Source organism: Herpailurus yagouaroundi, unplaced genomic scaffold (genome assembly GCF_014898765.1).
Source record: "Herpailurus yagouaroundi ecotype Mexico unplaced genomic scaffold, PumYag 77, whole genome shotgun sequence".
NCBI classification, from domain to species: domain Eukaryota; kingdom Metazoa; phylum Chordata; class Mammalia; order Carnivora; family Felidae; genus Herpailurus; species Herpailurus yagouaroundi.
The window spans coordinates 26,158,321-26,175,639 of NW_024412388.1; the positions used below are offsets into that span (position 1 = coordinate 26,158,321).

Here is a 17,319-nt window from a genome sequence, read left to right on the forward strand (position 1 = left end):
TTCTGTCCACACTCAGCCACAGGCCACTGGACTGTGGTGGGGGCAAGAGCTGGTAGGATCAGATCCACTCTCAACAGGTGACACAGGGCTCAGGTCCTCCGATCCAGCCACTATGGGAACGATCTGAGGGCACCTGCTGTTTGTCCAGGGCCGTTTCCCAGCCAAGCTCCAGGGAGACCTGCAAAACCTCCAGGTTGGGGTAGGAGTGGGGAGCACTACTCCAACCAGACAATGCCTTAAAAACAAACAAACCCCCACGTATATAATTTCAACCATAGTTAATTTTGTTTGAAGAATGAGTTCCTTTTGCTCAAAAGGAAATACGGGTGTGGAGGGTTCCACAATGGTCCAGGCAGCATCCTCATGCTGGCAGTCCACTCAGTCTATTTGGCAGGAGACCTGAGCCTGGCCCCATCCCCATGCAGGGACTCATCGTGTCTCCCTGACGCCCTCTCCCGCAGTGCCACCTTTCCAGACTCCTGCATGCAAGGCCTCACTGAAGGCCCACTTCCTTCCGGAAACCCTCGGACCGTCTCAGATAGAAGCCGTCTCAGCCACCCTCTTCTCCCACTGTGTCCCTCTGTCACCTCACGGTCCCCATCTGTCTTGTCCTGGAGCTATTTCTGGGTCTGTCTCTCTCTCCCTCCTTGTTGTGAGCTCCTGCAGGGCTGAGTCTAGCTCTGACTCATCACAGTGTCCTCAGGACTCAGGTCAGGGCCCGACACTGACGGGCGGGCTGCATTGCCCATGAGCGAGCGGCACAGCAGGAGCAGAGTCCATGGTGAGGGGCTGGACCTCGGTGCAGACCATGTGCTCTGCAGGAATGTGTGTCTCCCCCACTAAGCCAGGGGCCCCCTGAAGGCAGCTTTGTATCCAGGGTCGGCACTGTGGATGAATAGAGAGAAGAGAGGGAAAAAAAGAGGGAGTGAGGAAAGAAAAAAGATAGGAATGAAAGGAGGGAAAAAGGAAGGAAGGGGAAGGAGGAAAATAAAAGAAGAGAAGAAAAGAAAGGTAATTGGGAAGAAGGAAGTTTGGATGGAAGAAAGGGAGAATGGATGGATGGAAGGGAGGAAGGTACAAATGGAGGGTGGATGGATCCATGTATGCATGCATGAGAGGGGAAGATTGGAATGGGCAATGGTCCACAAAGGCCCCAGGGAGAAGAGTAGGACTGGGTTGGGCTGGCAGAGAGGCCCCAGAGTGCTTTGAGTCCCACGTGTGTGCTAGGGAGGACCTGTCACTTTGTCCACAAGAGGGTTCTCCCAGCATCCAGCACTTGGCCTTCCAGAGCCATTGACCCAGTTTCTCTCCTGCTGTAGAATGGAACCCTAGCACCAAGGATCCAACCAAGGGTCGAGAGAGCCTCTTTCTCAGTCAGTGGCCCCAGAGCCGGAAGGACACCGGTGGTGAGGAGAGTTGCAGTGACCCAATAGGCTCCATGTCCATGGCCCTGCCATCCACGAAGTCTGTATGGCCAGCCGAGAAGAACCTGCTCTATGAGTTTCTTGGGGCCACCAAAAACTCCAGCGGGCAGCTGAAGCTTCGCAGCAAAATGGAGGTGGACGGGCTGGAGCTGAAACGTGAGTTGAGCGTGCCCAGGGGAGCATCTGTAGAGGAAGGGAATCCAGAAACTCTGCCGCCAAATGGCTGCCTTTGAGTCACTGTCTTTCTCTGGGTGTCAGTTTCTAAACTCATAAAATGGGGAAATGACTGTCTCCTACGTCCCTTATCAGGAATACAACTACTAGGGAAATACAGGTGGCTTTCAGGGTCCCATGGGCATCATTAGTGGTCAATTTGAATACAACTCGGAGCCAGGGTGCCTCATATCCTCTCAAGTTGCTCAAGCCCAAGAAAAATCCATGCTTCCTATTATTTCTACATTGAGATTATTCATGTCCCTGCTTTCTCTCCTTACAACTGTTTCAGTCAGAACTCCTTTCCCAAAAAAAGATGCCCATAAGGGGAAACTGAGGTCCCAGCTCTGACTCTGTGATAAGCTCACAGGACGTATTATAGAGGGAGAGAACCTAGGATTCATATCCCAGAACAACTCAACCAAATCTCATTCATTCAGACTAACTTGGGGTCGTACCATATTAGTTAAATAATGTTTGAGATTTTTAAAAAGTGATTCCAATATAGGTACAATAACCTATATAAGGTTCTCGGTGTTGCCAAGTACATGTCCCAAGGGACTGCTTTAATAACTTGGTAAGAATGAATTCCAACGACATAGCAATTGTTGGTATAAAACTGGATTTTTGTAAAGCACTTGAAAGAATTTGGTTTTGTACCTAGGTGAAATATAGCCATAGCAACCTGGGTTATTGTTTTTTCTTGCTAAACCATCTCCTTTACTAGTGAATGATGGAGAAAGAGCTCTAAGCCAGACCATGCTGGGATTCTCACTTCTTCCAAATTGGCCAGGTGTGTGCTAACGATGTTTTTCTGTAGTTGGAAAGTCACCCAAACTTTGAAGAACCCGAGTCTTGGAGCTTAAAAGACCTGACATCTGAGAGCGTTAATCCTGGGGTAGTCACGGTGCTGAGGGTGTCCTGGCCTCTTTCTTCTCCAATCACTGAAATACTCTACCTCTCCCATGACTTGCAGTTAACCCACCTGTGACGGTGGCCGACAAGAACAACCTCAAGTACACAGGGAATGTATTCACCCCACGCTTTGCCACAGCCTGGACCTCAGCAACCTTGAACCAGCCACTGTGGCTCAACCTCAACTATCCACCTCCGCCCGTGTTCACAAATCACTCCACCTTCCCACAGTATCAGGTGAGTGAGTGGGTCTGGCTGTCCAGCTTCCAGCCACGGAGAAGCTGTGGCTTATGGGGAGCCTGATTCACAAATAGGCTTTAGACTTGTTACTCTCTTCATTGCAGCCACATCAGACCAACTGTGTGGTGTATACACACACACACACACACACACACACACACACACACACACACCCTTCTAAATTTTCCATTGTCTGAATTCCAGTTCACTCTATGCTGTGTATTCCAGATCTGCTTTGCTAGTTTTGGCCGTTTAAGTGCTTAGACTCCAAGCATAGGATGATGGTGTGGTCCCAGCTTCCCACACACCTGCTAGTGCTTCCTTGTTACCTGGATGGTATGTGTCCTGTAGAGTACTCAGGACAGTCCGGGTTTAGGACTTTTGTCCCGGCATAATTATTAAAAGCACGCCCTTTCACTCTCAAGTGCCCTGGTGTGGACGCCAAATTGTATGGCCACCTTATTTCAACGACATCTGAGTGGTCTTAGCTTGTACCAGTGAAGGTGGCCTGGCATACACATTTTCAGTCTTGGGTTCATAGCCTAATAGCCTAAAGGGAATTAGTGACCAGAAACACATGTAGCAGGATTGGAAATTTTACTCACAGAACTTACTTATGCAGGAAAATGTAGTTTCTTTAGTTTGTCTATTTAAGTCAATTTCCCTTAAGAGTTGCTGCCCACTGGGCAGAAGGAAGAAAAAAATCAAATCAATGTCCACTCTGGTTTCAACTTGAGTTCAATTCAGTAGCTTAAATAGTCCCTTTAGGTAGTGCTCAGCTTCTCCAGGAAAGGTGCTCAATGTCTAGGATTACTTAGTCTTCTGGCCCCCGCCCCAGCACCTCTCCAGAGCAGCATGTGGGTGTACCGGCGGGACATGCCAACTTGGAACAGTCAGGCCCTTGGGAACCTGCTGCCCTAGCCTGGCCCAGCAAAGCATGGAGAGAGCAAATAGAGAAAACAAGACACCGGAAAGTCATCTTGTCCTCTCTCTGTCTCCCTTCCCCTTCCACTTCTCCTTGGCTCCCTGTGTCATTCCCTCTTTTATAGCAGAGCAGCAAGCCTTATGGCTTAGATGTCCCCTGAGCAGAAGGCAAATCTTCTCTGCCCCATATAAAGCCTCTCTGGGCCAGTGCACGAGCCTTAGCCCCAGAATCTTAAACAGAAGCTAAGCTTTCTTTCCCTTTGATGTTTTGCTTTCAAGCCTTTTTTGTTTGTTTGTTTGTTTGCTAAAGAGGACAAGGGCCTGCCCTCTCCTCCTGCAGGACAGAAAGCCTCACACTCGGGTCCCATATCTGGATCCTCCTTACATCAGTCTTGAGAGAAGTACCCGCATGCCCTCCTCCACTCACCGACCCCTTCTCCAGTACTCTTCACCCTTGCACGTTTGTGTTTGCTTGTTTACTCTTCAGGCATTTATTCACCGACTCACCGATGTGTTCATTTTTATTTATGTGTTTACTCATTCATTTAAGTAATTCAAAAACCTTTGCTCGACACTGACTAGAGGCCAAGCATTGGCCAGGCGAGGGCATTCGAAGATGACAGACAAGCTCACAGTCCAGCACACGTCAGGAACAAATCCAAGAACAGCCCTGTGTGCACACCCCACCTCTGAAAGAAGCAGTTGCATACTTTTATGCAGTGTAAACCGATCCACTCTAAGTGCACTCACAGCTCGGCATATAAAGCTGATTCATGATGGCTTGCTTTATAAACAGGAGATAGCAGCTCCTTGCTATGACACCCGCTTCTGACCTGACTTTTTGGAGGGAGTGAGATTCGAACGTACCTGAGCACAGAGACCCTTTGTTTTCAGAGATGCCAGTGTTTGCAGGGCAGGGCTGCTTCCACGGCTTCTTGGCCTCGGCTGGAGATGCTCACCCTCCCAGGTAGTGATGGGGAACAGTGCAGTATACCTTCTTCCAGCTCCTCGTGATTTCATAATGCCATCCAGCTTCAAGACAGCTCGTCAAGGGGCCTGATTTAATAAAAAGAAGGCAGGTTTTGGAATCGGCAGACTCGGGTTTAAAGGAATCTACTGCCTTCGAGCTGTGTGGCCTTGGGCAAGTTAAAGTTAGCTAAATGCTCTGAGCCCTGGTTTCCTCACTTGTGAAATGGGCTCATGATAATAAGCAGCAGCCACAGCAGCAGCATAGGCTTGACTCGCTTGTAAGGTTAATTGAGTTCATGGGTGAGAAAGAGCTTTGAAAAATCTAAAGTGTGATACAGATGTTGGTTTTTATTATTATTCAGCCCTGGTCTTCCTAGGAAACAGGGTCAGGGAACTCCAAAGACCTGGAGGAGACACAGGGAACGGTCTATCCTAGTCTCTTTTCCTGCTTGGCGTTAGGAATAAAGATGAGGTCCCAAAGCCAATTTGCTCAGAACCCTACTGTGGAGCGATGCGGAGCAATGCAGAGCCATGAAAGACTAAGTCCACAGCACCAAGGAACTCCAGAGTGCCCTGGGCTCCTTGGCATAAAGGAATGCTGCTCCCAGTTAAGGAGGGAGAGTGGAAAGAGGCCATGACCTCAAGCAAAGAAGAAATCGTTGCTTTCGATTTTCCAGAATTGCAAGTTGAACAACTAGCAACATCCTTAAAGTCAGATAGTGTGTTGCTCATGCTGATACATGTGGCCCTGTCTCTTGAAAATCCGTCCAGGATGGAGCAGGGAGGTGGCTGTTTGTCTTGCACAGGCCCGAGGGGTAGCCCGGCCCAGGCCGATGTGGAGGGGATGGTGGCCTGGGGGAGTCTGCTGTGTATAACAGAGCTGAGGCTGATGGGGAGGGAGACAGACACACAGAACATGGCCTTGGAGCTGGCTGCCGGCTGGAACAGCCCCATCTGTCTGACTTCTCTGTCCAGGGTCAGGCCACGGCCGGGGTCACAGAGACTAGGCTGTGGTCATGGTGGTGAAGGGGTTGCCCTGGCCGCAGGGTCTGGGATGCAGGTGAAGGGGCTGGTGGAGGTGGGAAGGGCCTGACCACAGTCTGTGTCAGTTGGTTGGGAGCAGAGACCAAGGAGAGGTTCTTAGAGGATGTGTAAACTTGGGGACCTGGAAGATAGGGCCCCATGTCAGGAATTCTGGAGCCTTTGATGAGGAGCTCATGGGCTCTGAGGAAGTCATCAAGGGTACAGTGTCAGCCACCAACACTTTGATAGTTGCCACAAGCTGAGCCCAGAATGAAGGCAACATCTCAGGGTTTGGAATCTTTGGGAAAGACATACTGGCCTGAGGGGTGCTTTGAGCAGCATCTGAGGAGATGACTCTGAATTGGCAGGTAGAGGCAGTCTGAGATTAGAGGGGCCATGATCTGACGCCACCCACAGAAGCACATTCTGTGTGTGTGTGTGTGTGTGTGTGTGTGTGTGTGTGTGTGTGTGTATACATGGATGCCTGAGGCCACCCCAGACAGAGTTCGGAATAAAGATTCCACTTTCCATCAGGCTGAACTGCCAGACAGCTTCTCCAAGGGGTGGGGAGCAGTGAGAAATTCTAAAAATCCCTAACATTTGCAGAATCCTCACTATGTGCTGGGCACTGTTCTAAGCCCTTTAGATGGACTAGCTCATTGATCTTCGGGCCAATCCTCATCATAAGGTACAGACTCAGGTGTACATGTGGCACATAGACACACAGCTGCAGGGACCCAAACTAATGCACCCGAAACACGCAGCTGCAGACACAAAGGGAAGCACACGTGTTGATGTGTTTAAATAAACACAGATGCAAACTGACACACACATACACACAGATGTACCTCGATACCTCCTGTCTTGGGGCAGGAATGGGGTTTGGGGAAAGGACAAAGGGTGAAATAGCAAAAAAAAAATAATGTAGCTACTTTCACAGCCTTTCCAGGTCCAAACACATATAATTTTGTAGACAAGGGAAAAGAGGCTCAGAGAAGTGAAGTGATTTTCCCAAAGTCACACAGCCACCAAGGGGCAGATCTGGGATTCAAGAGGCAATCAGGTTCCTCAAGGTCTTACCTTAAATACTCACCCCAAGGGCCATGAATCCTGCCCAAGAAGGGGCTTCCTGTGTGGGGTGAGTTGTGCTTGTTTGGCCTGATGGCTGGACAGGACTAACTGGCGGGTGGGTCTGGCCGGCAGTGTGGTGGGACGGACTCGAGCAGGCTGGCGATCCAGGCACGTGAGCTGGTCTGTGGGCTGAGCGGCTACCGCTCTCTGGCTGGCTGGGAGCCCTTTTCTCCACACTGCTGAGCCTCCCCCTTCTCTCTGCAGGGCCTGTATCCACAGCGTGCAGCCAGGATGCCCTATCAGCAGGCCGTGCACCCCCAGCTGGGCTGTTATTCCCGACAGGTGAGTAGACAACCTGCCCACCTCTGTCCCAGCTCCACAAAGGCCTTCAAGTCAGAAGGACATCTGCTGCCTCGTCTTTATCCAGCTGGGCACTGGCCATATATTTCCCGGCCCGCCCTTAGCCCCAGAGAACAGGCACAGAGGCCAGTGTGCATGTGGAGACAAACCAGTGTCCCTTGGTGATAAGAGCTGGCACCTGCAGAGCCCTCACTGTGTGCCAGCCGTTCTCTACAGGCTTAACCTGCATAAACTAAGGGCAGGGCGCCTGGGTGGTTCAGTCGGTTGGGCATCCGACTGCGGCTCAGGTCATGATCGCACAATTCATGAGTTCTAGCCCCACATCGGGCTCTACTGTCAGCACAGAGCCCGCTTTGGATCCCCTGTGCCCTTCTCTCTCTACCCCCACCCCCAGCGGCTCACGCAAGCATGCTAGCTCTCTCTCAAAAATAAATAAACTTTAAAAGAGAGAGAGAGAAAAAGATAAGGGCTTTACCTGCATGAACCTAACAACCGCCCTATGAAATAGATTAAGGATGAGGACACTGAGGCACAGAGATATTAAATAACTTGCGCAAGGTCACAAAGTTAACATACTAGTTAGCTTTTTCTGTGGCAACAGATGGTCTCAATACCTCAGAGGCTTTCAACAATAAATACTTATTTTTCACTCATAGGCCTCTGAGTTGGTTGAGCTGGGCTGGGGTTGGGTTCAAGCCTGTTTCATGTGACCTCCTTTTGGGATCAAGACACGGTAGCTTTGGCTCCTGCCACGGTGGATGACCGGAGTGCCAGAGGGGTGAGCGGAAACACGTCATGCTTCCGAGCGCCTCGGCGTAGAGCCAGCACGTGGGATGTGCGCCTACCCGCTTTCCACTGGCCAAGGAAAATCACATGGGTTTGCCCAGCATCAGTGGGGCTGGGGACTCACACCCTTCCATGTCAGTTTGTCAGTTAAAATACGAGACACCCAGTTAAATTTCAGATAGATGGTGGGTAGAGTTTTAGTATAAGTTAGCTCCAAATACTGCATGGGCCACACCGATATTAAAAAATTATTTGCTGTTCATCTGCAATTCAGATTTAACTGGATATCTTTTTTTGTTTGTTTGTTTGCTAAATCTGGCACCCCTGGTTCCGTGGGTAGCGGATATGTGCTTAAAAATCACACGACGGCAAAATTGGGAGTTTGACCTTGGGCAGCTCAGCTTCAGAGTCCATGCTGCCAATGACCATGGTTTACTGCCTCTTGGACACAGATACACAAAAACACAGTATCAAAATAAAGCAGCAGAGACAAATGCAAACACATAGAGACACACATGAAGATATAGTCATACGCACGCCCCCAGGCTGCACACACAAGTCAGAGAGACTGAGAGTCTTGGGGCAGCAACGGGGGTGTGAGGAGAGAAGCTAATACTGCTCTTCATCCCCAGGCTGGTCTTGGCCCCTCACACACAGGTGGACAGACCCCCCCCCACCCCCCGACACACACACACTCAGACGTACACTCCTTGGCTCTCCTTTCTCCCCCCAGGGAGCCCCACCCTTTCTCTGCAAACTGCCCCCCTGACCTGAAGTATGTTGGAATGTTCCAGAGGGTAGAGAAGGGCCCATAGATAGATCCTACTTTATTAGCTGGGCCAGAACTGTTTCTCTAGCAGTAGGGAATCTGCATCCTGAAGAAGAACAGAGAGGAGACAGTCCGGCTCACAGAATCTCAGTCAGTCACCCCCACCCCACAAACAGTGATACCAACCACCTAGCCCCCACCTAGCTCCAAAGAGTTCGCACTGAGGCGACCTTCTGGGCGTGTGTGCATCTGAAAAAGTAATATAAGAACACGGTACAAAATTTTTAAAAATGTCAGAGTCACTGTTGCTGGTTCCTCAAGCATCTTTCCAGTGGTATCTATTGATACAAACATTTTGTACAAATGCCGCTTTCTGGGCACACTGTTCTAACATTAGTTTCATCAGCAGAGAGTATCCTGGAGATGGTTCCAGAATGGCATACGCGGCCGTTGTATGGTGTTTAGCTGTTACATGTAGTTAGGGTACCTTTCTAAAGAAAGTTTGTATCAGCTGTAGGACCCCCGTCTCCTCTCTCACGTCAGTTTCCTCCCAGGTCCGGGACTCCACCCACCACCCCCACCCCCAAGAAAACCAGGGGGATTTTCTGCCATTTTCTTGCAGGTGTCTGTCCTGGGAGGTGTCTTCCTGGGTTCTCTCTTTGAGCCCTTGACCCTTTCTGACTTTCAGCTTGTCATCTTCGGGTTTTGGTGCCCATGTCCAGCATCACCCAGTCCTGTGTATCCTCTGGGGGAGACATGGGGAGGGCCAGGACGGAGGAGCATACCTCCAGCCTCCAGAGGGAGCATGCGTGGAGGTGCGGTACAGCGGTGTGCCTTGGGGCTTCCCACTACAACTCTGACACCTTGAAGCACTTTACTACGCAAGGTCTTAACTTCTCTGAACCCCATTTCTTCATTCCTACAGTGGGACTAGTAATGGTCCTGCCTCCCAGGGCTGTTTGGAGTTTGAGTGAGAGAATCTGTATGAAGGGCTGGGCATGCCCTAAGCACTCAATAAACCCTAGCCTTTGTGAGTTTTTTTGTTTTTTGGTTTTTTTTTTTAATGAGATAGGATGTGCAGTGTTGGAGAGAGGGTTGTCTGTGTGCTGAATCCCTGAGCAGCTTGGACCCCAGACTCTTGCTTTCAAAGAGGAAGCCCAGAAGTTTCCCCAATTTTCCCTTCAGCACACAGGAGGATGGCTGTCCAAGAGAGAGTTTTCTGACGTTTGGAGCTGTCAGTAGTAGAACGTAGTGCTTAACATGTAATGAGATCCCCATCACTTTAGGTATTCAAGCAGACACTTAGTGGCCTCTTTTTTCCTCCCTCCTCTTCCTCTCTCTTTCTCTCTTGCACTCATTCATTTACTATATGTTTATTGACCAGTTTCTGTGTGCCAGGCATTGTCTTAAGGCTGAGAAGATATCAGTAGATAAGACAGATAGGGTCCCTGGCGTGTCCGTTGGTGGGAGTCGGATCTAGGTAGTGTCTGAAATCCCACTGAGTTCCTAATTTTCTCCAGAGTGTGAGCTGAATCCCACTGCCTTTTTGTGCCCTTTCTCCCAGACTCACACTGTGCAGTACTGTAACCGCTAGCCACATGTGGCTATTTAAACTTAAGTCAATTAAAACTAAGTAAAGTTTAAAATTCAGTTCCTCATTCACAGCAGTCACATTTCAAGTAGTCAGTCAATAGCCACATGGGGCCGGCGGCTACCATACCGGGCAGTGCAGACACAGGACATCTCCATCACCTGTCACGGGCATTTCCACGGGGCAGGGCTGTCTTGCATTGGGAATCTGTTGAGATCCTGAGGTAGAGGCCAGGGACATATAAATCTCAACAGCTTTTTTTTGACAGTAAAAGTAAGAGACAAGGGCTTTGGGGATGGTTATTGACAGAGGAACAGGTAGGGAGGTGGGGCAGAGAATGGGGATAAAATGTATGTACTATTTATTACGTGCCAGTCTCTTCACTTATATCAGCGGACTCAGGGGAGTCCGTTGGGGGAGGGGAGTGTTTGCCCATTCTACAGACGAGGAAACTGAGGCTCAGATAAATTAAGTACCTTGCCAGTCAGACACAGCACCTGAGCCCTGTGCTTTTGCCGTTTCAACACATTGCCTTCTGTATACCCACAATGAGTGAGGGGCAAGGGGCTGGGGGGGGGGGGTGGCGCCTGGGATTAGGGTTGGGGTTAGAGCTGGGAACCGTGAGGTTTGGAAGCAGTGGGCTCTGCGGGACCCAGCCCCTCTCTCATCTCTGACCTGCAGGTGACACCGTACAATCCACAGCAGATGGGACAGCAGATTTTCCGCTCTTCCTACACCCCCCTGCTGGGCTACATCCCCTTTGTGCAGCCCAGCTATCCATACCCTCAGAGGACACCTCCAAAGCTCTCCGCCAATCCCCGAGACCCTTCCCCCATGGCAGGAGATGGGCCGCAGTACCTCGTCCCCCAGGCGTACGGGTGAGTCCTCAACTCGCGCTGGGAGTCCACCTGGTACCCAGAAAGCTGCCGGGGAGGGGAGGCGAGTGCTCCGGGCCTCGCTGGTGTGTTCTTGGTACGTACGTTCCATGGTTGACGGGAGGGAGGGGCCCTGTGCCTGTCAGGATGCTATGTGGGTCACGGACTGGTCCGGTGTGGAGGTGAGGCCGGTCTGGGGCCTGCCGGGCCCCTTCTGTAGGCCCATCGGGGGGCTGGGCCCCACAGTCTGGCTGCAGAAACGTAGCTGCAGAGCTGTAGTGGATGACGATGCACTGTCTATAGCAGGTGGCCGGTAGTGGAGCATAACACACCCGCCTTTACCTGTTTGCTTGGTTTACAACAGGACACGGCCAGGCGATCTTCTTACAGCTTTCTCCCCCCACTTCCTGCACCCTGAGCTCCTTCCCAGGCTAATCTCTCCAACATCCTGTTGACTTTGTAACAGGCCTGCTGAAGGGGCTTCCATTGCTTATCAGGGCTCCTCACGCTTCTCCTCCGAAGTGCCCCAAACGGCAGATGAGAAGGATTTAACCGCAAGCAGCCAACACAAACTCAACATTTTAGCCGAAAATTCCACACACATTTTACCTGCTGGTCAGCCATAAAGTTATGTTTGTTGTTTTAAGATGACAGCACACGGCCGCTCATTCCCACCCACCAAATCTTCAACTAACATTCGTGCTCAGGAAAGGGAGATGGGAAAAGTGAGGCAAGGTGGGGGCAGGCCCCGGTCTCCCCAGAGGGGCGATTTGGTCATTCAAAAGGTGTTTATTGAGGACCTCGTGTGTGCCTGGCACTGTCCTAGGCAGTGGTTCCTGGAGGGAACAAGGCAAAGGTTTTCCTTCTCTCATTCCAGTGGAAGAAGTAGACAATTCCGAAATAAACAAGCAGCTCACGTGTCAGGGGCCAGAGGTTAGGAGAGAGAGAATGAAGGGATGTCTCCTGAGCAGAGATCTAAATGAAATGAGGGATTATATATAGGTGATGAGCTCTCTGGGCAGAAATACAAAGCGCAGTGGCCCTGAGGTAGGAAGTGTTCCTGGAGCATAGCGCGTAGGAGAGGGAGTGGGTGGGATTGGAATCAGAGAGGATGCAGGGCCAAACTAGATGGGGCCTGGTGGGCATGGTGAGGAGTTTTAAGAGCAGTGGGAAGCCATTAACGCTTTTAACCTTTGGAGGACGTATTCTAATTCTCCGTCTAAAGAAGAGGACGTTGGCCAATGTATGAAGCCTGGACCACGGGCCAAGAGCTGGTGCAGGGGAGCAGGATAGGAGCCCTGACAGCTGTCGGAGTAAGAGGTGCTGGCGGTGTGGACTAGGGCAGAGACCGTGGGAAGGAGATAAGTGAAAAGATCTGGAGTATTTATTTTCTTGGTTGAATTGACAGGACTTGATGATGCAGGATGTGGAAGGAGGGAAGGAGAGAAGCCAAGCATGATTCTTCAGTTTTTGATTTGAACCAGTGGAAATGCCAAAATACTAAGGTCAAAATGACTCTTAAAGACGGGTCTGTCGATGCAGTTTGGTTTTGGATATGCAAAATTTGAGAGGCCCGTTACACATATGAGTGGGGCTGTTGACAGGCAGGTGAATGTGTGGGTCTGGGGCTCAAGGGAGAGGCTGGGGTTGGCAATATAAATTCGGGAGTCATTAGCATATAGATGATATTTAAAGGCACGGGGTGGGATGAGATCGCCCAGGGAGTATGTGTGCATCGAGAGGAGATGAGGCCCAAGGACTGAGCCCTAGGCCTCCTACAGGTAGGGAGGTTGGGGAGTTGTGGAGGACGCCACAGAGGCTCTAAGAGGGAGCGTTAGTGAGGTGGGTGAAGGAATAGGTGAGGGTGGAGTATAGGAGGCCAGGGAGGAGGTGTTTCCTGGAGGGGGAGAGGGAAGGATCACAGAGCAACGTGAGCACGTGGGCTAGGATGCAGGGAGTGCCAGGCAGGGCCGTGGTGTCTGGGGTTCCCAGCCATCTGGGCTGAACAGGTCTAGGAGAGGCGGCGCTGGGCAGGAAGCATGCAGGGACCCTGGGGGAGAGTGTAGTCCGGGTAGTTCGGAAGACAAGTAGCGTCAGGAGCAAAGAAGCGAACCAAGAGACTAAACCATGTGGAGAGGGAGAGGAAGGAGCAGGTGGCTGTCAGGGAAGGAGGAGCCGAGCGGCCCCCTCCCTTTGCCACATCAGTTTGCATGCATTCATTGGGGTAGGATAACCACACGGTTTATCTTCCAAACAACAATAAGTTTGAGAGTTAAAAGGAGCACAAAGAATAATCACACTGGAAATGCCAGTGTAGAGACTGTTGCAGGCAAACCAGGACAATTGGCCATGTGCAAGGTAGTTCAAGCTCCTCCTCTTCCTCCAGGAATCACTCCTGGATCACTCTAGTCCATGGGGATTACCTCTCCTCCTGGCTCTCTAATGAACGTCCTGTCCAAACCATGCCCTTGACAATTGAACCCATCGAAAGTTCCCAGCCTGGGTGGCCTAGATTCACGGGGCGTGGCAATCCGATATGAGGTGTGTCCTGAGTAATTTGTTACCAGTAATTATGAAATGCTGAAGTACGGGCTATGTGTGATCTTTTTTGTAAATCAGAGTGGAATCCAGTGTATCCCTATAATATCACTTTCCATCATTTCTTTTCCAATGTGATTTTTTGAAGAGAGAAAAAAGGGTGGGGTTAGGGGGGTTAGAGCCAGCATAATTGTTTATGAGGCATCTCCCTTGTGCCAGGTCGTGGGCTGGGCCCTGGGCATAAAGTGGCAAATAGTCCAGATAAGGTCCCTGCTCTCCTGGAATTTATTTAATGAAAGGGGAATCTAACTAACCCAAAGCCTTGCTTGCCCATGACACTGTGAGCGAGAGATCTGGATACCAGCTGAGGCATTACAAATTAATGCGGTGGCTTGTTCCCATTCCTTCTTCCCTCCCCCACCCCCTCCCTCTTCTCCTTTCATTAATTCATGGGAGGGTGTGGTGAACGTGAACGTCTTCTGTAATATGCATCTGCCCAGCTGAAAAGGGACCGAGAATCCCTGGATTAGACTAAATCTAGCCATTTGTTCCGCTGCGATTTGTACTGATCTCCGTTCCCATTCATTCCAAGTATCCTAGCAGATGGGTGAAAAAATTGCTGTAGGATCCCAGAAGTGTGAGTAAATGATTCCATCTGGAGAGGTCAGGGAAGGGGTCACGGAGGAGATGGCTTCTGAACTCTCTTTTGAAGTATGAACGGGAGTGTGGTGCCGGGGAGAAAAAGTGGTCTGCGCTTGGAAGGTGAGGCTCAAATACTCTTGGCTTTTCCTTCCCTGCTGGTCTAAGCACTAAGTCCCAGGCACTCAGTGACGTCTCAGTGCTTATTCCTCGCACTGGTGTTGAAACGGAAAGCCTGATTTTGTTTGGTGTTGATAAGGGGTCAGGGAGCCCTGGGACGGTCTAGACTCCGGGGTCTCCCACTGGGACGTGGCCCTGAGTTCCGTGGTGTGGTGGCATTCCTGAAGGACACACCTGGGTCCTCTAAGGCAGGTAGAATGGCTTTAGGCCCACAGGTAGGGTGCTCAGATCCGGAGAGGCTCCCTGCTGTGTGGTCCTGGAGATTGGGGGAGCACTGGCCCCAGAGAGGCAGTCCCTTACAGGCTGCCAGGGGCTCCTTGCCTTAAGGAAGTGGCAGAAGAAGCTCTATATTGCCCTCCAATTGGATCATTTTAATATTTTATTTTCCCAGAGCCAAAGCTTTTTTTTTTTTTATGCTAACGCGTTTAGCCTTCAAGCCTGTCATGATCTACCCAGTCCTTGACAGCCACAAAATTAATGTATTACTTTTTCTAATATCTCTGCTAACATCAGGAGTTTCATCATGATGCTGTATTCTCTCTCTTCCAGGTTTGGCTCGACGGCTGGTGGGCCCTTGATGAATAGCCCCTATTTTTCCTCCAGTGGGAATGGCATAAATTTTTAGATGGTCTTCTCTTCTCCCCCCTCCTACCTTAGCCCTTGGATCAGGGCTAAGGACTCTGGAATTCTGGATTCTGTAATAGCAGCGTGGCATGAAGTTGGAGAAGCCAAGGCTCCGACCAGGTCATAGACAGAAAACAGCAAGACCAGACTCATCTGTTGACCAGCTCTCTCACACACATAGCCCCCCTCACACACACCACCCGCCACACATGCACCTCCCTCCTATTCACACTCACCTGCTCAGCCATCTATGCACCTGTATTTAGCTGACATGAGTGATTTTTTGTTTTTGTTGTTGTTGGTAAAATAGAAATAAGACACTTAATTTTAGAACGTTTGTATTTTATGATAAAAGTGAGAGCTGCTTGAAATGGAGTGTGCCTGTTTATTTTTGTGATGTTCTGTGTTCTCTCCACTGCTCATTTCTCCCACGCACGAGACACAGCGTTCACCCAGAACATGACAAGAAACCACAGGCCGGAGTCCTCAAAGTGCTGCTGTCTAAATACAGGAGCCCAGGGATCATAAACTGAAGGGCTTACTCTTCTCTTCGGTGACCCACTCACTTCTCAACATCCCAACTGATGTATCTCAGGAGTGGACATAAAAGAAGGACACTCTGCTCAGGTGGCTGTTTTACAGAAAAAGTCTCTCTTGGACACAAGATGGGGAAATTTGATCTGGAAATCAATTCCAAAAATAATCCTAAATGTGACGGACTATATCCAGAGATTGTCTATCAATGCCAAGCCCCAGGCCAATGACAAAACTGATCCTGATGGCACTGCCCTTTGATCTGTCTCGATCAGCTTTTATCAGTGACTTGAATAAGGGTGTTGAGAGCATCCTGACCACACATGTGGAGGACACAGTTCTGGGAAGAGATGATGGTCTCATCTGGCAATAGCACACATACTAAACTCCCCCATACCCATGGCAGGTGGCATCGCTAAGCAGCGGTTCCCCTCGACCTGACAAAAGCCACACCATCATTTTCCCCATGGTGGTTCAGGGGGCCATCCCTGATCAGGGATGGTCTGTGAAATGGAACCCCTGGATCATCCTTTAGAAAACTCTAACAAGATGACATTAAAGGGAGTTAATTTAGGGACCTACTCTTGGGTCAAAAAAAAAAAAATGAGCTATGCACGTATGAGACAGGCCAACAGTATCAGTTATAAGTTACTCTATTACCAATCTTATTAGTTACCTGAAAGCTCAACCCCACCCTGGCTGAGCCCGATCCTGACAGCAATGACAGGTCAGGGTCTGGAAGTCACCGATGTCTTGGGGCAGCCTTGGCCCCGTGCTTACAAGAGCATGACTCTTGACCTTACAGGGTGACACCATTAGCCTCACTAGCCTTTCCTGTTGGGAACCTGGAAATCAATTTATCTTCTAAGTTCTCTTAGGACTTAGGCCCCCTCCCTTTTCTGTGGCCTGAGTCTTGGATTCCTTCTGAGTTCATTAGCCCCTTTCCCCAAGGCTGGACACTATTTTTAGTATATATATTTTTTTCCTTTGGCTAACAGTCTAGATTTGCCATGAACTCTGAAAGACACTAGTTGCCAAGGAGTTCTGACAAACTCAGGACCCCTTTTCTGAAGGGCTTCTTGGCATTGTATCTCCAGGTATTAACCACAAGTGGGACCATCATTTACCACCCTCTCTTGATCTTAGGGTGTTTGGAGATAGAAGAGAGTAAGAGAAAAAGCACTGATTTGCCTTTGGCGAGACCTGGGTTCTAAGCCACTTTCCGACATTGACCTTGGGCGGAGAATTTAACTTCTCTAAACCTCAGCTCTATGAATGGCTATGTGAATAGTTGTGGGGATTAAAAGAGAATGTAGACTTAATATAGATTTATGTCTACTTAATGCAGACATGTGATTTTACAATGGTGGAGTGAAGATGTTTCTGTCCCTCTTCTCTTGAAATCGCCCCCTAAATAGCAAGAACAAGAAAACCCATATGAACTCCATTCTCAGTGAAACTAGGAGAAGCCAGCAATCCCATCCACTATATACGGAAGCAGAAATGGGATAGAGGAATAGTAAATACCTCAGTGGAACAGGGGAAGATCATCTTGAGATGCCCACTGAAGGACACTGATCAACAAGAAGCAAACGATTTTCTTCTGCAGAGCCCTGAAGGTCTCAGTAGGAGTCCGGTACTGGA

The 17,319-nt window shown here is 49.9% G+C and overlaps 1 protein-coding gene across 3 annotated transcripts in view; it reads left to right on the forward strand.

Annotated features, from left to right (window-relative positions):
* The window catches only part of CUNH1orf94 (chromosome unknown C1orf94 homolog), a 37,226-nt gene extending 21,710 nt beyond the window's left edge, over positions 1 to 15,516 (forward strand). The window contains exons 3-8 of one of the 3 annotated variants that reach the window (XM_040468620.1): positions 1,320 to 1,580; positions 2,614 to 2,789; positions 4,611 to 4,683; positions 7,044 to 7,121; positions 10,967 to 11,163; positions 15,067 to 15,516. In XM_040468620.1, the coding sequence (XP_040324554.1) occupies positions 1,320 to 1,580; positions 2,614 to 2,789; positions 4,611 to 4,683; positions 7,044 to 7,121; positions 10,967 to 11,163; positions 15,067 to 15,102 (821 nt within the window). In that variant the 3' untranslated portion in view covers positions 15,103 to 15,516. The remainder of the gene's footprint in view (positions 1 to 1,319; positions 1,581 to 2,613; positions 2,790 to 4,610; positions 4,684 to 7,043; positions 7,122 to 10,966; positions 11,164 to 15,066) is intronic. The other 2 variants (XM_040468628.1, XM_040468632.1) reach the window with 2 other exon arrangements.
* The last annotated feature ends 1,803 nt before the right edge of the window (positions 15,517 to 17,319 follow it).